We start from the raw sequence: 20,071 nt of genomic DNA, 5'->3' as shown, positions 1-20,071 counted from the left end.
GCCATATAAGATGACCTTTAACAGTAGAAGTAAAATTTACACCGATTTTGATAGTGGGGTTACTATGGTTAAATGTCCTTCAAACTTGAAAATGTGCCTCCATCCTGATAGGTTTTTAACCTTCACTTGGTGCTTGCTATTTGACATGTTCAAGCCTTGAGAAAAATATAAATCCTGAGGTAAATAATGATGAATTTTAAACATAGTCCCTGTCATTTAACAAAATGGGGATATAGCTCAATGCTAAAGTGCTTGCCTAGAACACACAAGACTCTGGGTTTGATCCCAGCACCATTTGTATTTTCTATCACTGTTAAAAAAAAATACATTGACACTTTCTATAGTAATGGCAATATGAAAGTAGACATACTCTTAATGAAAAGATCCATATCTTTGGAAGGAGATAAATAACCAGAGTGCCTACTGTTTCTATACATCTAGTAGTAATGTAGCTGACTATATTTCCAGATAGTTTGGCTGTTGGTCACATCTCTATTACAAGTCCCACCTCCCATCAGGACCCACCAATGCTTCACTGGCTGTGCCAGCTTGTCCACCAGAACACTCACCCTGGAGATGACGCAGCACAAGAGAGGGAGGGACAGATTAGGAAAACGGAGTGAAGTCTTTAATCTTAGGTGAGGCTATAGACATGAAGTGTCCCAGAGAGCCGAGCTCCTAAAGAACTCCTTCCAGCAGCAATGACAACTTGATTCTGTAGGGTCAGAATACAGACAGAATCCATGACTCATCCATGACACCTACGAAGCTCCTACTGTACACTACACATCTCACTATGCTCTAGAATTATAAAGACAAACACAACATTGGACACCTCTCATGGCTTGAACTTACATCTTCTTTCCCTTCTTTAGATACCATCTTCTCAGATCCATACGTTCTGAAAACTACATTTTAGGAAGTTCATCCCCCTCTCCCTTCTTGCCCAGAAAGAATAAAGGAAAAGTACATAAATGCATGCTTGTTCCAGATCTCTAGCTGTGGCACAATGCAGACAGCACATGAAATAATGAGGACTTCCCCAGAGGCTGGCTTTATTGTGTTTACACATCACTGCTGCTCAGAGCATTTTAAGACCCATCTTTAAGGACTGCTTTTGAAACCTAAGTAGGTCTTTAAACATTTGCAGTGATGGTGAAATCTTCATAGTTCGTGATTAGATTTGATTTTTGGAAATTGCCAAAAGTTATTCTAAACCAAGCCTGGTGAATGAGGCGTGGGTGATCAAATTACCTGGGAGTGTTTTGGTCAGGCTTGGGTGTGACAGTTTCTCTTTGATTTAATTTTGAACATTGCTGATGGAATCAAGAAATAATAACAGTCATAGCTTAAAATGTGTTAAAGCCATTACCATGTGTCAGATTCTATGCTTAGCCCTTTATAATTGTCTCCTAATACCTCAGGGTCAGTTAAAAGGAAAAATTCAAACTTTTCAGAAAAATCAACAAGTAGTAGTTTCTTCTACTCTTTTCTGACATGGAATTAGTAATTTTTAAAATGTGCTTATACTTTGGCTATGATCTAAGTCTTTGCGTTTCCTGGCCAACTCATGTTCATTCTTAAAATCAAATCCTCTCTCTGCCTAGTCAGAGTTTTATCATCTTCCCAGATGCAGCTCAGTGCTGTGGGCTCTACAAAGCCTTCCTTCCCTGGCCCAGCCAGCACAGATGCCCAGTCCAGTTGTCTATCTTTGAGTATGGGTCATCATTTACTGACACCAAGGGTGTTTTATTCTTCTCCCTAAACTAAGCTTGGGCTCCAGGAGCATATCACAGGTACCTATGTCTGTCTCTAGTGCTCAGAATAACACTGCTTGTAACACACACTGTTACCACTCTGCTGAGGCTCACGAACTGCCTGAAGGCAACCTCATGAGAGATTTGGAAATACACAGTAGCGGCATACTTAGATAAGTGCTGAGTCCTAATGCCAGCTTGTTGCTACCAATTAATGCTCATTTATCACAGGAAGTATAACATTCACTCAAACCACAGGGAAAGGCTACTCTAGTGATTGTCAGTGTCCATTGTATAAACAATTTCTGATTTATCTTTACATTCAAAGTACTTTATTGCCCCAGTCTTGGGTTAGGGGCTGAGAAAGTGAAGGAATTTTAGTAGTAACCAGGTGAACTCTAATTAGGAAGGTTAATTTACAGTGTTGTAAGAAAACAGTCAATTATAAACTACTTTTACACGTGATCATCCTTAACTGGCATAAATAATGATTGATAGATACATGTATAGTTTTAATCTAATACATAGATGTTTTAATAATTTTTGGAGAACACAAAATTTTAAATAAAAGCAAGTTTATGAACCAAAGTGTTCTGTTACGAGTCCTCTCACAGGCTTAATAATCCATTTTTTTGTTATAGGTAATCCTGAACTTTGGCTTTCAGGCTTGCCTGTAAATGGGCCTACATGAACTGTTGGCCACTAGAGGGCAGTTTCACCACCATTCTTAAAAGCAGAAGCTTGCTCCACAGCACCTACCAAGCCTTTCAGACTTGGTTATATGTACTGCTTTACTATCTCTGAGAGCTTCTCCAGCCTTTCATCCCACAATAAATACTTACTGGTCAAACTATTCTTCAGCGTTTAATCCTACACTGGTTTGCATTTTATTTAATTTCCTGTGTGTCTAAGTCATATTTTTCAAAAGCAGGGACTGTCTTTATATTTCATAGCCTAGGGACTTATTTTTGTTTATATTTCATAGTCTAGCATACTTCTGAATAATAACCTAAAGTGAATGAATGGAATTAGTGGGTTAAAGGTACAGCTTAAGGTAAAATTATAATCAGTATCTGTTAAAATTGTAAATGTATGCAACCTTTTATCTAGCAATCCTAAGATTTTTACCTACAAAGATACTTTCACACTTATATAAAAATATAATGCTCACTACAGCATTCTCTGTAATACTAAAAAAATGGGAAATAAATATCTATGAGGATATGAAATGACCTGAAATATGTCACATCCAGACAATAAAATACTATGTAGTTATTAAAAAGCATTGTAGCTCTGTGTATTTATCTGGAAAGAAGAAAAGATACAGTACATAAAAATGAAAGGATGTATATGTCTGTCTTTACAGTCTTAAAAATTCTGGAAGCATAGAAGAAAACAGCAAAATATCATCCTGTAAGGCGCAAGAATCAGCAAATATTTTCTGTGAAGGGCCAGATCTTTGTGGGACATTAGTCTGTGAAGCTGCCATTGAAGCATAATAGCAGCCATACACAATCCATGAAAGAAAGAACATGGCTGTATTCGGGGAAAAAATACACACACACACAAAAAAAACTACTTATGGGCTGGGGATGTAGCTCAGTGATAAGAGAACTTGCCTAGTGCAAGGCCTTGGTTACATCACTAGCACTGCAAAAAAAATTTAACTCAAACACAAGTAAAACCTTTATTTCTGGGCACTGAAATTTGAACTTCATGCAAATTTCATGTCACAAAATACTCTTTTTTTTTTAACCACTTAAATCTGTAATGGCCATTTTTAGTTACTATTAAGGATAAAATACATGTTTCCACCCAAAAAAGTAATAAGGTTATGTGTGTGTGTTACCTTCTTTTTGTGTGTATTCCTTTCTTTTTTAAGTGAAAATAAAATTTAAGATAAATTTAAAAACTGAAATCAAATCCCAGTCTTAAATATAGACATCAAAGTACTGGCATTATACTTACTTTTTCCTTTGACCTCACAGAGATCAGAGAGCTCCCAAATCTTGAACTTGCCTGTAAAACATACTCTGTTAATAGACCTTTGAGAGAACATACTATACTATTTTATCAGCTGAAAATAAGGGGAAAGGGCTGGGGTCTAGTTTTGTTTTGGAGGGGCTGGGAGGTTTTTTTGTTGGGGGAGGGGTTATAATATTTCTTCAGTCTTTTAGGAGGTACTTACTTCAGGAGAAATTAGTACATATTGAGCCTGAAAAAAAATGGGAAGAAAAGGAAACTGTTAATGCCATTACTGTTCATGTGGGGTTTTAACCAATTGTAGAGACACCTTTATGCTCACATTTCACCATTTCCACATTATCTCTACAAATATGCATGTCCTTTGACCCTAGAAATTCCATTTATAAGAAATCAGCTCCTACAAAAATAATCAGATGCACAGAAATGTTTGTATGTGAATAATTGCATTATTTATCACAGTGAAAATTGGCCAGTGACTACTAATCATTTAAATAATGTTTAAATAAACTACAGTTTATAGGTAAAATGTTAGGTAGCTGGCAAATATATAAAAGAATATACATGTTTAAAATAAACTAGCATAAGAATATCATATAACAGAAAAATGTTCATTATATAAGTTGAATATTCCTTATTCAGAATGCTTGGGCCAAAAAGTATTTTGGATTTTAGATTTTTCAGATTTTGGAATATGTTCATGTACACAATCTTGGGGATGGGACCCAAGTCTTAATATGAGACATTTATGTTTCATTTAAGTATTTATTTATACACATAGTCTGAAAGTGTCCTATATAGTATTCTTAATAATTTTGCGCACGAAGCAAAGTTTCATAGTGTGGAATTTTCTGCCAATAGTGTCATGTCAGTACTTAAAAAGTTTGATTTTTGGAGCATTTCAGATTTTCAGATTAGGGATGTTCACCTTGTATATTAAAAGTCAAGTTACAAAATTTTGCACAAAATCATGCCAACGATGATATTTTTTTAATGAAATACACATACATATTGTAATAGTTAAGAAAAAGTTCTAGAATCAGATCTTGCAGTGTGGTGCTGAACAGATTTTCTTTTGATCTTTCTTTTATTTGTAATTGAGCATAATGGCCACTTCATAGCTTTGAAATGGATTAAGTTTTATGTAATGCTCAATATATGCGTGGAAGTGAACAACAGTAGCAATTAAATTTAAAGAAAAATACTAGAAGGATACACTCTAAAGGTTAACAGGCATTAGCTTTGCCAATATGGCACAGCTAAACAAGTCAAATTACTTCTCAGAGGGAAGTATCTGAGCTCACAATCTCAATTCAGTTCTGTAATTCTGAGTTTATAGTTTAAATACACAAATATTTTAGAGTTTTACTAGGATGAATGGTGTATTTTAAATAGTGTAGAAACTAGGAGCTACACAATTATGTAGCAGACTGGAATTCTAGGAAGACGATTTTCAACTTTCTTTGTACTTTTTATTTTCTAAAATTTTTGTAATAACCTTTCAATAATTTTGCATCTTAAAAATAATTTAACCACCAAATATTTGAGGTCAAGAAACATAGCTTAAGGAAATCCCCTAAAAAAGGAATAACAAACCAATAAACAAGAAACAAAAGATTAACTTTTCATGAAAGTCTAATGGCCATAGCCTGTTTTTTACTGTTGTGGGCGTCTAGCCAGGCAGTGGCAAGTTGTGACCAAGGACCAACATGATACCAAGTCCAGTTAGCTCCAGAGGTAAACACTGCACAACTCTTTTAAGAACTGCAGGCAGCTGAGGCCTACAAAACCCAGGCAAGTGACTATGTCCTGACCCCAGGGCTTCTGAGGTAGGTAAAAACTAAGTTTTACAGTGAACATGAGTTAACAAGAAATCAGCATGTAGTGATCCTTTCCCAATATGGTAAGAATTTTATACAACATTTTACCTTTTCCTCTGGACATGGACTTATCCATGATTTGCATTTGCCTGTCATGTCTCCAAGGGTGGTCTGTTTACCATTGTATATATAAACTCGTCCATCTTCTCCCCCAAGTAGTCCAGAGGTTATATCTGTTATCCTCATTGGGGCAGCCATGATGATTTCATCTGTAAATGATAAAAATCCGGAGAAGTAAGTATCTGACCACTCCTATTGTCTTCAGCTTGTTCCACTACTGGATCCTAACTCAACCTCCCACAAATAATTAGTGTGTCCTTCAGGCTGCCCCAATTTCCTCCTGACAAAGTAACTTGAGAGGCTTATGTTTCCTACTTTGTCATTCATCAATAACAAGTGACATGGTGTCTCTCATGCTACTGTCTGCAGGATACCTCAGGCTTGTATATCCAGTTCTGGGCTTATCTGATTCAAATCTATCCAAAGGTCCTTGGGCCACTGGGCTGCAAATTAGGAGGACAAAGCCTGGTTTATCCAATCAGAGTACTAGTCCACTAGGCAAAGAGACTTAGTTCCTGGCTAAAGTTCTTTCTTACCTAAACCATCATTATCCAGGTCACTCAAGTGTAAAACTCCACCAAATCGAGAGAAGCGACGGTCTCCACTGAAGGTGCTAAGCAGAGAGGGCTGTGCACCGACTGTTAGCTCATATAGCCGTGTTGTTCCACCCTGGTGCAGGGTCATGGTCAAAAATGCCATTTTAGACACATCATCTGAAATAAGCCACAGAGCCATGAGAATGAAGATAGGATGTAGACCACAGTGGCATCCTAGTGCCTCCTGTGTACATTTCAAGTGATACAGCCCAGTCAGAACCACACAGAACAGTGGCTGCAGGGCTCATCAGCTCTGGCAATCAGAAGTCAGGTATAAAGTATACACTTATGAAATCATCTCATTGTTCTCCATGAATATGTACATTATCATGTTAATAAACTAATTTAGGGCAGGGAGCTGGGTATAGTTGTGCACACCTATAATCCCAGGACTCAAGAGCCTAAGGCAGGAGGAATATTATGAGTTCAAGGCCAGCCTGGGTTATATAGTAAGATCCTGTCTCAACCAAAAAGAAGAAAAAACTGAGTTTGTAGCTCAATGATAAGAATGCTTACCTAGTATGCTTGAAGCTTCAGTTCGATTCCTAGCATTGCCAATTTTTTTTTCTAGCAATATTGTGGATTGAATTTGGGGCCTTGAGATTGCTAGACAAGCACTCTACCACTTGAGCCTTCAGGCCTGGGGTTTTTTGTGTGTTTTGAGATTGGGTCTTACTAAGTAGCACAGGCTGACCTCAAACTCAGAATCAGCCTGCCTCAGCCTTCCAAATGCTGGGGATGGGATTACAGGTGTGCACAAGCACATCCAGCTAACTTTTAAAAAAATTTCATCTTAAAAAACATTTTGATAATTATCTAAATGATTCAGGAATCTACATCTCAAATTGTCTGAAATACATAGGTGGGGAAGTTAGGGGTATCACTACCAAACATCTAATATGCATCCCCTTCTACTAGAGAAGCATATAATTCAGAATAAGTTCATCAAAATGCTCTTCTTAATTCTCAGAATTTGAAACAGAAGCATTCTGTTTAAAATTTCAGCCCTGCAGGATACCCCGATGACACACGTTCATACAGTTAGGACAGACATCCCAAGGCCATGCTTTAGCATTTCTGTATCCATCATCTAATAAAAGTCACTCACAAGGCCCTTGCGTGTTAAAAGGTCTGGATCCTGAGGCCCTCATGGATTCCTGAATCCAGAACGGTACCGTAGCACAGAATCCCTTCTGTATGCTCTACTGCCTGCCCACAGGCCACTAAGTTTTAGACCTCAGCTTTGTTTTCACTTCCCTGTGAGCAGCCCTGAGAGTTTTCCTTGGGGAATGGGTAGAATTTTTAAAGACATAAGTGTTTAATTATTTCTCAGGTATAACTTGACATTGGTGGCAGCTGAAAACAGCTATTGTCAACACAGGTGCATCTCCCCAGCCAGCCTCCCGGACAAGTCACGGGAAAGAAAAAATCACCTCGCACTGGCATCTCACCTGCAACTCAGAGATACTGTGAACTGTAAGTTATTTCATGTCATGTGCATTCATGAGTACGATGAAATAGTCAAAACGAAATAGCAATCTTGTGAACGTCAAGATCTTTTAATACGACCATTATAAAAGGTATGGAAAATAAAAGCATGAAAAAGAACATTTATAACTGGGCGCTGGTGGTTCACACCTGCAATCCTAGCAACTTGGAAGGTTGAGATCTGGAGGACAAGTGGCTCAAGGCCAGCCTTGGCAAAAAGTTTGCAAGACCCCATCTCAACAAATAGCTGGGTGTGGTAGTGCATGCCTGTCACCCCAGCTACAGTGTGAAGCACAAAATAGGGGAATTGTGATCCAGGCCAGCCTGGACAAAAAGGGAAACCCTAGTTCCAAAATAACCAGAGAAAAAAAGGGCTGGAGGTGTAGCTTAAGCAACAGAGCACCTGCCTAGCAAGTGTGAAGTCCTGAGTTCAAACCCAAGTTTTATATATATATTTCTGGAGAGAGAGAGAGAGAGAGGTACCTCTATGCACACATTTTAAACAAAATGATGGTTTTATGCAGTACAAACTTTATTTTTCACAGTCTTGGGCTATTTCTAACATTTGCTATTATGAATGATGCCATGATAAATATTCTTCACCACATTTGTGAATATTTTCCAAGAACAGATTTTTAGAAGTGGCCCGCGCTGCACCGAGGGATGAATATCTTTAAGGATCTTGGCGCTTTGACAAGCCTCTTCCTATAAAAGGTCTCTTTACCATTCACCAGCAGTGTCTGAGAACCACTCACTCCGACTTAGCTTTTTCTTCCCGAAGGCACTTTGCAGTTATTACTCAGCGCCCTAAAATCCTACTAAATGTCTGACATATTCATTGCGAAGTTGAACCAAAAACAGGATAGGGACGCTCCATTCTGAACTGGCTCCCCTCATCCTCAAACCCCAGACTGCCACTAGGGCTACCCTGAATGTAGATCCAAACTTTCAATCTGCATGCTGAGTGCCTCACTGAATTCACTGTGTTTTGAATTTCCAAAGGTAACTCACTGACATCTCACATGGCATGAACTACCGGGGAGGCAGGTCACGGGTTAAAGCCTCCATTCCTCTCAGTGACGTCATGTCTGCAAACCTGAGTGTTCAGGGGATGTGGTGATAAAATGCAGTTATCACGTGAGAAACTGGTGTGACTTAGGAAATGAGAGCAGTGATGTCTGACCTGATTCCAAGGCTTGAGATGTGGTTCAGTACCCTAAAGGAGCTAAGCTGTTAGGACACAGCTACAAGGCGTGTGACCTATGCAGTCACACCGGAAAATGTGTTTAGAACGGCTCTAAGTTTAGTTTAATGTCTTCCCATCAATCTGAAATTCTTAATTTTTTAAACAAAGGGCCCCACATGTTTATTTGGTATTAAGCCCATAATTATTGGGGTACGCTATAATTAAAAATAGGAAAATCTAAATAACACGGGTGGATTGTAGTGATGGCAACCTGGTTGTGAAGTTTTTGTGTTTTCCAAGATGTCATCACTAGGGAAAGTAGACAGAATGTACAAGGCAGGGCTGGGGGTGCACAGTGGTAGAGGGCGTGCTTCACATTCATGAGGCCTGGGTTCAATCCTCAATACCTGGCCCCCCCATATATATACCAAAAAAACCCAAAGAGTGCATTGCTCTCGCTGTATCATTTCCTTCCCCTGGGGCACCTGGGTTTGAATTAGGGCATGGGAATGCTGGGCAGGTACTTTACACCCCGAGTCATTTTTTGCTTTAGTTTTTTTTCAGATAAGGTCTTGCTTTTGCCAAGAACCATGATCCTCCCACCTACGCCTCCCGCATAGCTGGTATTACAGATGTGTACTATAAGCCCAGTTTACTGGTTGAGATTGTAAGCTTGGGAACTTTTTGCCTGGGCTGACTGTGAATTCAGTCCTCCCAATCTTTGTCTCCTAAGTAGCTGGGATTACAGAAATGAGTCACCATACCCAGCCCTCCTCTGTATTATTTCTTACAAATGTATCTGAATTTATAATTACCTCAAAACAAATGGTTTCTCTTCTATAATATGCACAAGTAAATATATATAAATAAAACTTTTTAATTTATATTTTACACTATATTTTATAATGACAAGAAAAATTTACCAAGAAAGTAAGAGCACCAAAACCAAGAAAGTTTAGGGAGCTATAACTATCAGCACTCAGATAAAGTGGTGAGAAAAACAAAATCAATACTGTGTTTTGCAAGAGTTTAAAAATCACTACCTAGACTCTGTAAAGAACAAAAAGAAAGAAAGGAAACCTATTTTATTGCTAAGTCAGCAAGTATTTTGTTATAACGCCAAGTCCTAAATCATGCAGTGAAAGCTTGACCATTCATTCCTTCACCAGATCCACTTCTGCTAATTTTCACAATCTTTCTAAAAGATGGTTTAAAGAAAGATTAGGAATTCCATCTCCAGGAATCTATCTAACATGATAGAAAAGAAGTCAAAGATTTATGTACATGGGTGTTCATACCTCACAACAGTATAAAACTGAAAACAATCTGTGTTCCCAGCAAGAGGACACTATTAGTAAGTGTTGGCTTGTGAATATGGAAAAAATCCAATACAGGTTATCAAAAATCAAGTTTTAGAAAAGAAGATTTTTTTTAAGAAGGGAAGTGGGGAAGAGGGAGAATAATGGAGGGATGAACCAAAACTAGGGTACGATACATGTATATATGGAAATGTCAGGAAACTCTCTGTATGACTATTATATACTAATAAAACTGTTGTTGATTTTTTTTGTGTGTGGTACTGGGGTTTGAACTCAGGGCCTCATGCTTGCTGGGCAGGTGCTCTAGCATTTGAGCCACTCCACCAGACCTTTTTTGTGGGGAATATTTTTGATATAGAGTCTCATGAACTATTTGCCCAGGCTGGCTTCAAAATGCAATCCTACTGAACTCTTCCTCCTTAGTAGCTAGGATTATAGGCATGAGCCACCAGCACCTGACTAATAAAACATCTAAAAAATAAATAAAAATAGAAATATATTTAACATAAGAATATGCTCAAGACATAAATAAGTTAAATTAAGGGTGAAACTTACAGAATTTGAGCTTTGTTTTTTAAATACCTGAATAAGGGGTAATTTTTTTCTTCTATATGCTTCCTTATATTTTCACAAATTTCTGCCATAAGCATGATTCATTTTTATAATCTGGGGGGAGGAGTTCAATCCTCAAAACTGCTAGAAGAAGAAGAGGCAGAAGAGAGAGGAGGAGGAAAAAGGAGAAGGAGGAAGAAGGGAGGGAGGAGACAGAGAGGGAAGGAGGGAGGACAAAGAAGAAGAGAAGGAAGAAGAAAAGGAAAAGACCCCATCTCAACAGAAAAAAAAGCAGGTTGTGGTGGTGTGCATCTGTCATTCCAGCAATGGGAAACTTAAGAGGATTGCAGTCCAGGCAAAAAGCAAAACACCATCTCCAAAATAACCAGAACAAAAAGGGCTGGAGGTGTGGCTCAAGCAGTAGAGCACCTGCCTAGTAAGTGCGAGTGCCTGGTTTCAAACCCCAGTACTGCCAAAATGTAAAAAATAACCCCCCCAAAAAAACATACCAAGTTACTTTCATGCACCATTTTCAACAAACTTTTGAAATAGATATTATAATTCCTATTTTGCTGCTGATGATATAAAGTTCAAAGAGGTTAAGTAACTTCTTCAAAGGTACACAGGTAGCTATTAATGAACAAAGGAAATATTTCAGCCCAGCTGTGTCTGGCACTGATCTTAGACCTTAAGAAAACAAAGCTTTGTGGCGCGTGACCTACCGTGAGTCGGGGCCCCAATCAAGAGCACTTGCGTCAGAGTCCCATTCATCATTACATGGCCACTTGACAGAGAAGTGCCAAGTTTCCCCATTGCCTGCGAAATATGGTAAATCAGTATTGTACAGTTGAGAAAACTTTGTAGTGTCCACGAACTTGGGAGGAAAGAGTAACCATACCTTGTCTCCAGAAATGGTAAAGTGGCTTTGGCCATTTGGTGGGAAGTAGCCATACACCCTTCCAAGGCTCTTTTTCTCATTATGGCTGCGGAACAAATAGCCCATCCTGGAAAGAAGTACAGGGGCTCGGCTACAGCACATGGGATTAAGATCTGTCCAGGGTCCAGCTCCAAGGAGAGAAAACACAACACAGTCCCACCATGCCTCCCTCTCATTACGTCTTCATGGTCCTTGTCTGAAAGGGTTGGGACCACTGAAATTAATCCCAACAGTATGGAGGCTCTCCAGGCCCCATGTCCATCATTCTGCCTCCCAACTGACCACAAGCCCAGGGACCTACTGTTAGGGACCCAGTCACTTTCCCACAAACCCCTAAACTGAAGTCTTAACTGCCAAGACTGTATGGAGATATGTATGTACTTCAGAATGTATGGAGATAGGGTCCTTAAAGAGGTGACTTCTAAATTAAAATGAGACCATTAGAGTGGACCCTAATCCAACCTGACTGGTGTCCTTATAAGAAGAGATTAGGACACAGACAAGTACAGAAGGAAGACTATGTGAGGACAGAGGGAGAAGATTGCCATCTACAAGCCAAACAGAGAGGCCACAGGAGAAACCAACACTGCCAACACCCTGATCTCAGATGCCGACCTCCAGAACTGTGAGACAATGTGTTTCTGCTGTTTAATCCAGGCAGTCTATGGAACTTAATTCTGGCAGTCACCTTCTAAGATGGAGAATCTGTGACCTTGTCCCAGAGCCTGAGCTCTACTGTCTAAGGGCAGGAATTTCCTTTTTCCTATAACCCACATTTAATGGGCTCCCACAGCAGTGCTCATTGGTCCCAGGGCCCCAAGGTCAGTGCTCACCTACTGACATTCTTCCAGGTAGGACTCCCAACCAGCAGCAAGGTTCTGTTGTTCACAGTGACACTGTGGAGGGAATATCCAAACCAGGCGAAGTCCTCCTCACCTCTCACCATCCAATCAGCTGCCTCCGTGTTCAGTATTTCTGAAGAAGACCCCAGTCCCTCTTACTTCAAGTAAAACAGGTTGTGTTTGTAAGCTAATGAGAAGCAAGTTCATTCTGCTGAGTCTGCCAGAACTCTTATTGATCCCAGTATCCCAACATCAGAAGCAGATCTTACACTTCATACAACAAATACATTTCTGGAGCTCATTTCCATAGGATAGACAATGCTATTTTTTAAAAAGCCATTTTCTGGACAGTTTAGAACACACTGGAATGCCTTTGGACCTAAGACTTCCTTAGCATTTCTATTTCACACTGAGAAACTATAAAAATAACTGATTGGTGCTGAGTATTGTGGTATAAGCCTGTAATCCCAACTACTCAGGAGACAGAGATAGGAAGATCATGGCTCAACACCAGCTCAGGCAAAAAGTTACACGCTCCATTTCAAGCAGGGTGTGGTAGCCCACATCTGCAGTCCCAGCTACTCAGGAGGTGAAGGTAGGAGATGTCTATTTGAGGCCAGCCTGGTCGAATTAACATGTGACCCTATCTAAAAAATTAAACTGAAAGCAAAAGGACTAAGGGTATGGGCTCAAGTGATAGAGTGAGCCCTCAGTTCAATCCCCAGTACCAAAAAACCAAAAAAGCTATTGACCCCTTTTCAAGATAAAGAAATTAGGTAGCTTTTTGCATGCTCAGTGAATCTGTCCACATCACTCGCTATAACATCTGTAAAAATAAGAAACAGTTAGACAAACTTGGTAAGGTAATATTGGATGAGGAAAAGGCCATAAGCCCAGGAGAAAGAGACAGGAGGAACAATGGTCTTCGCCCCACACACACACACCAGGCTCTACCTTTGTCACTCTGGTTGGGGCTAGAATAAAACGCAGCCACAATTCCCTTCTGCTTCCCTCCACCTGGTGCAAAAGGGGAGCCAATCACCAGGTCAGGCTCACTGTCTCCATTCATGTCTGCAGCCAGGAGTGTCCAGCCTAAGTTGCAGTAGATGTCCTTCAGAAAAACCAGGAGAACATGTCTTTCTCAGCCCCAGGGGCAATTAAAATGCAGCAAGATCTCAATTTCTGCCCCTGAATAAAGGGGCAAACATACCTGGCAGCAGATGGTGATGCTCGGGGAAGAAGACAGCCTCCCTTGTTTGGAGCCATAGTAGACATACACTGCACCCTAGACAAGGACAAACAGCGACAGACCATGAGGCCGGAATGATGACAAGCACTAATAGCAAGACAAGGAGGACTGACGGAAACATACCATCCCCATCCTCTGTGGTCAAGAGCTTAATGAGTGACAGAAATCCAGCATTGAAGGGTTTTTTAAGCATGTCACTTCCATCAGACTATGAGAGCCCCCAAAGCAACAACTGCCATTTTTATCTTTGCCTCCCCAGTATCTTGCTCAGGATTTGCCAGACATCAGTGTTCAGTGTTAACAGAGTGACTTACTCAGCTCCTACTTGCTCCAATGCCCACCTAATTTCATTCTCTTCCCTGAAGCCTTCCCTGCCCAGCCCACTGCATCTATGAACAGAACACCCAGAGTCTGTACCATTCACCAGCCAACGAACACATGCTATGCTTTTTTCTGTGATGAGTCAGATCCTCTTTTAACTTGCCTGTCTCTCTCCCGTTTGTTCCACAGCATTTATTTTCATCATAAGCCAAGAACTAGGTACACAATGACAGGTAAGACCCATATCTGTCCTTCCAAAAGCTGGCAGACAGGTAACTAGATGCAGAAGCACGGAAGGGGCTGGGATAGGTACAGCACGGGTGCTCTGTGAGCACAAAGATACCTGGATTCACCCAGGAGTTACCAAAGAACAAGAGGGGAGGAAGGGTTTTTCAGTTGGAAGAAGCTATGTAAGCAGAGCCTGATATGAGAGAGCCTGAAGCATAGGGCTCACGATGAGACAAATCATTCTGGAAAAGGGGTGTTAGGAAGAGGGGGCATGAGGTCAGCCTGCAAGGGTAGGAGGCAAGGAAAAGCCTTTGGCCTCCAAGGGCATAAAACTGGTCAGGTAGAAGCTCAAGTTGCACTACAGTATGAAGAATGTATGGGAAGAAAGCCCCAGGGGCCAGGGCTCAGGCAATAGGCAGTGCCCAGAGGCCACCTCCTGCTGTAATGACAGGAAGCTACAGGTTAGCTGGACTTCTGTCTTCCATGCTAGTTCTCCGTATTATGAGGCAAGAGGGGAAAAAAAGTAGCTGGTAGATTTGGGAACCCTGAGGCCAAACTAAGGCCCGCAAGACAGAAGCAGGTGCTATGAGGCAACCCAAGGCTCACATCAAAGACCCAAGTGGGAGCTTGAATTCATCTGCCCACAACAATTGGCCTGGCAAGCAGGGGGCATCTGCCTTGCTCCAGGGACTCTCCCAGCAGTGCCCTTCCCTCCCCTCATGCCCCATTTTCCCATCACCAGCAGCCTTACTTTGTATGTGAGCTGCTCTGAGCCCACAGAGGGAGCTCCCACAGCCAGGTCAGGAACCCCATCCTTGTTAAAGTCCAACACAGCCAAGGATGAGCCAAACCGACCTGAGGGCTGAAAAGGCACAAATTACTTCCCTGGCTAAGTCACAGCCTTCAGAGGAATATTCCTGACTCCCTGCATAAAGAGCCTGGAACACCCTACCATCACCCAAAAGTTGAAGCACTCTGTAACACCTCTGCCACACATGGACAGGATAGCTCTGCCCTAAGGGTGTTTTGGGCATGGCTGTCTTCTTGAGGAGAAACTGGGATGCCAGAAAGTAGAGGCTCAGTTCTAAGGAATTCTAAGTTTGTAGAAAACAGTCTTGCGTATACTCCACCCCGTGCTAAGCACCAAATTATTCTTCAAAATTAACTAAAATAATAATTATATAACAACCGTAACAAAAGCTGGCATTTGTGGAATGCATGGTATATTTTAAAGCCACACTTTCCAATACAGTAGTTGTTAGCCAAATATAGGGCTATTATAAATGTAAAGTAATTGACATTAAATAACATTTAAAATACAGTCCCTCAGCTGCATTTGCCACATTGCACGTGCTCAAAAGCCCATGGATGGTGGCTCCCATATTACACGGCACAACTACAGAAAGTTCCCATCATGGCAAAACTCTACTGGATAGTGCTGCTGTAGACACTGTTCTAAGTACTTCACAAGGATTAAGGTAGCTACTATTCTTATTATTACCCCCACTTTCACAATTTTTAGGCGGAAAACAGTCTACTCAGAGACAATTTTCTTCCAAGGTGGATTTTACATATTTTTTCTCCTGCTGACTAGAATCAGCCTCAATCTAAAAGCAATTCATTAGGCTCGCCAGTCTTTCACTACTTGGCTTACATCACAACAAATCGCCTCTTACACAGCAGTGCTTGCCACACCGCACATGCCCCAGTGTCCCATCTATTATGTATTGGCTCATCTTCTATGTGTACAATGGCATCTTGAACTCTGCCCCTTGTGACAAGGCAGGAACTTGACAAATGAGAGAAGATTGTTCAGGGTACAATGCATGCTGGGGCAGGATGGGGACCAAGAGTTAGTCCTGTCCCCTACAGACCGGCTTGTCCAGCAGCTATGCTGTGAAGCCCCTGAGGACCAGCCAGTCTTTCCTAGAGAAGCATGAATATTCAAGTAGGCAAATCCTTGAGATACCCATCCTAATCCTACACATTGGATGAGGTCACAGAGAGGTTGGTAGCAGCCCAGGGCTGGGGTACAGGATTCCCATCCCTAGTCCAGGCTCTAATTTGGCCACCTTTCAAATTACCAAAGGCCATTTGCTGTGGAGGAAGACATGGAGCCACCTCCTATGAAGCAGCTGCCTCTTATTCCCTGTCCATATGAGCCCAAGGGACTATATTTAACAGAACAGTCTTACAAGGGGATGGCTTTGTGGAGCAGTAAGAAGCAAAAGAAACGAGTTGACTTATTTTAGAAATCGTTCATGTAGTGTCAGAAGGTTCCAGAAAATGGGATAGCCTCTGGGACTGTGTGACCTCATACACTGGCCAGGCAAATTATTTTCACATCTTAGATGCAGGGCTCTATTCATCAGAGTCTCCTTTCATCATCAGCCACTGTACCTTTTGCTTTTTAAGTGCATGTTCTAGTATTCTCTGTGCTTCTGAAATTCTTCCAAACCATATATATGTATATATATATGTATATATATATATATATATATGCATATATAATTCATAATATATTATACTAGTGGTCATATAAGGAAGTTTTGTTAATAAGAAATCATATCCCAATTGATCACTCAGACCAGTTCTATCTACATATATCTAGCATATATGTTTTGAGAAGCATTACATTAAATACTCGAAGTTAATGACAGAATGGGATAAATGATGTACATGTGCTTTTGAAGATGAAAAGCACTTATTCCTATTACTGGTTATTCATCCTGGGGAATTTGTCATAAAATGCAGGCAGTTAGGACTAAGGGTATAGATCAATGGTAGAACACTTTCCTGGTATGTGTCCGGGGTTTTATCCTCAGCACCACAAAAACAAATAAATAAAAGTCTCCAAAATGCAGGCAGTGGCTTATTCACTACTCCAAAAGAAAATATGAGATGGGAGTCTCACCTGGAAGCCCTCCAGGATTCCATGGGCTTCTTTGTCTAGGTCCAGATCAACAGGGGGCAGGCCCAGGTCATTGCCATAAATGATGTACACACGCCCGACCTGGAAGTGGCCAGTGTGGCTGTAGCCTGGTGCACCCACCACGAGGTCATTGTGCCCATCCTGATTGAGGTCTGCTGACACCATTGCCCTTATGGAAGAAGGGGGAACTCATTGCAAGGTCCACCAAGCACTTTGGGTGAAACCTTCTCTTGCCTTTTTCTTTTCTAGAATTCAGCAATTTAGCTTTCTCTCACTGACTTTCTACCCTGCATGACTGCTGATCATTTTGGAAGCTATATTGTTTAAATGGTTCACTGTCTTTTTCTCCATAGGGAAAAACAAAACAAAAAAAAAAATGGACAAATCAAGGCCTCTAGGCACTTCTGGACCAGGCAGGTGAAAAACAGCCTCACACAGCATCGGGTCCTATATGCAAAGCCAGAGCAGCCACAGCACAATCCTGGGCTGGCCCGAGAAAGAGGACAGTCCCACCCAGCAAAGTTCCCAGCCAGTGGGGCAGGCTGCTTTATGATCTGCTCATTCCAATGTTACCTAACCAAAGATGAGCTTGTGTTAAACACACTATCTCTACAGTAGCTACACAGAGCACCTTTTGTTATGTTAAATCTAGTCTCCAACATATTTAATGAATGCTTTTTAGTGAGATTTATGACCTACCAGTTATAGAAATGGAATGTCTGAATGTCACTATTGGGGCTGAAAAAAATCAAAATCCATTTGCATATTCTATCTTACAGCCACATAAAGAACAAATGGGAGATCAGAGGTAAACAGGCAGAGAAGTTTCTGGGAGTTGGGATGCCTGGTGTGAGGAGCAGACACCTCAGCAGAGTCCTTGGTTTCTCTGCACCCCTTAGGTTCAGTGCTGCCTAGGAATGGCCCACAGGGAAGGCCCTGGGACTGTGGCTGTCTCTGTGTGGCTGACAGCCCAACATGAGGCCTCCTTTGGCTCTTTCAGGAAGGAGGCCAAGAAGAGTCATTATTCACTGATGAATGGCAGTAGAGAGACACCATTCATCTTCCTGTGCTACGACTGAATGCATTAGTGGCCCCCAAAGAGGAAGGATGATCAGAAAACTCTTCTGAGAACATGTAATGTCATTCACATTTAATGAATATGGTTTTTAAAAAGTGATTTCACCAAATCCTCCAGCAAAGTCACTTTTATATGTTGGCTCGAATTTGAATGAATTTTAAATTCAGAGGAATACCTAACAACCTTTTTATAAAAGTATCATAGTGGGCTTACTTTTACCATATGAAGTCACAACATTCCCATTATTACAGCTGTTTGCTTGCATTCTTCTAATGTCATTACATCGCAGAAAGCAAATCTGTGACAGTATAGCTCCGGAACATTGGAGCACTATAAATATTCTATAAATTAATACTATATTGTTGTAATTACTCAACAATGTAAATATGTAAGCCACTTGTACAAAAACATGGCTGATGAACTTTAAAGACATCACCTGGTCCTCACCAGAGCTAAACCACTTAATTAACCTTTTTCTGATGATGAATTGAGTAGAAAATAGGGTGCCAACAAATGCTATCTAAAACACTTCATGAATGACTGAATGAAATGAATACTGATGACAGCATTCAGGAGTTAGATAAACATACCACCCAAGCCTTGCATAGGGAACTGACAAGAAGTAAGATGCTGAGGGGCTGGAGACATGCTTCCGTGACTCTCGGGAGCTGCCTGAAAACATTGTCCGGATGTTCCTTTCCAAAGCCTGGTACATAAAGGATATAGAATCCTGAAAGAAAAAAGTCAGGCCAAACAGGTAAAGGCACATAGCACAATCCACAGAGGCTACTGGACTTTTGTGAAGGATATGAATTCTTACAATTGCTAATAAAATAAAACGAGTAAGATCACTTGGCACAGGCAATTAGGAGTGTGACATCACTAAACCCAGAGTACCCTAATGGGTTATAAAGTTATAGCCCAGGAGGGCAAAGCCAGCATGGGACGCATTAGTTGGGACTTACTGGGAAACCAGTAAGTCAGGATGCTCTGTACTAATGTGCAGAACCTAACTGAACAAAATTATTTTTATAGGCTAAAACTTTAGAAAAGATAAGTCCATTTGATCTAGAACCAAAGTTATATTTTGTGTATGTACCTTTTTTCTCAAATGAACTGGAACACAAGGATGTCAAAAGTATCCTCTATGCCACATCCACATTGAGATGCTTCTTAGTTGTTTTCAGTCCCAAAAAACCAAGCAGGCATGAAAGCTCATATACAGAGCTGAAAGCAATATGCTAGAAAATTTGGGGGACAACTAACCCCTCATCTTGGGATGAATTGTCCTTAATGTAATTACTGCAGAGACACAAAGGCTTGCTGGAGTGACCCTGAGCAAGTTGGTGGGGCACTAGATCCATCCAAGTTAAGGTGATACAATCTAAATCTACACAGGGGTGACATGAGACCAAATAAGACCTCCAAGGCCTGCCCCAGAGCAGAGCAGCTGGGCTCAGAGCCAGGAGGCTCCTTTGTGAAGCCTTTCCTGATAGCCTGCAAGATAAAATTACCTTCCCGCCATGTAGCCTCCCACTGCGTCATGGTATTTGTTGTATTCTACCTACATAATGGCTATTTTCATATTTCTCCTTTTAGATTAAAATTTTCCAAAGGTTATATTCTTCTTTCCTTTCATTTTATATCCCCACAATAACATGTT

The 20,071-nt window shown here is 40.8% G+C and overlaps 1 protein-coding gene across 3 annotated transcripts in view; it reads right to left on the bottom strand.

Annotated features, from left to right (window-relative positions):
• Positions 1 to 606: 606 nt before the first annotated feature.
• The window catches only part of Gpld1 (glycosylphosphatidylinositol specific phospholipase D1), a 51,017-nt gene continuing 31,552 nt past the window's right edge, over positions 607 to 20,071 (bottom strand). For all 3 annotated transcript variants that reach the window (XM_074082777.1, XM_074082775.1, XM_020166698.2), the window contains exons 14-26: positions 18,999 to 19,138; positions 17,313 to 17,499; positions 15,150 to 15,260; positions 13,811 to 13,885; positions 13,555 to 13,711; positions 12,592 to 12,733; positions 11,720 to 11,825; positions 11,544 to 11,637; positions 6,217 to 6,393; positions 5,669 to 5,829; positions 3,946 to 3,972; positions 3,726 to 3,776; positions 607 to 715 (exon numbers count right to left, since the gene is read on the bottom strand). In XM_074082777.1, the coding sequence (XP_073938878.1) occupies positions 635 to 715; positions 3,726 to 3,776; positions 3,946 to 3,972; positions 5,669 to 5,829; positions 6,217 to 6,393; positions 11,544 to 11,637; positions 11,720 to 11,825; positions 12,592 to 12,733; positions 13,555 to 13,711; positions 13,811 to 13,885; positions 15,150 to 15,260; positions 17,313 to 17,499; positions 18,999 to 19,138 (1,509 nt within the window). In that variant the 3' untranslated portion in view covers positions 607 to 634. The remainder of the gene's footprint in view (positions 716 to 3,725; positions 3,777 to 3,945; positions 3,973 to 5,668; positions 5,830 to 6,216; positions 6,394 to 11,543; positions 11,638 to 11,719; positions 11,826 to 12,591; positions 12,734 to 13,554; positions 13,712 to 13,810; positions 13,886 to 15,149; positions 15,261 to 17,312; positions 17,500 to 18,998; positions 19,139 to 20,071) is intronic.

The sequence above is a fragment of the Castor canadensis genome, chromosome 8, assembly GCF_047511655.1.
Source record: "Castor canadensis chromosome 8, mCasCan1.hap1v2, whole genome shotgun sequence".
NCBI classification, from domain to species: domain Eukaryota; kingdom Metazoa; phylum Chordata; class Mammalia; order Rodentia; family Castoridae; genus Castor; species Castor canadensis.
Note: the sequence above shows the minus strand (reverse complement) of the source record. Positions and strands in the feature narration are given on the sequence as shown.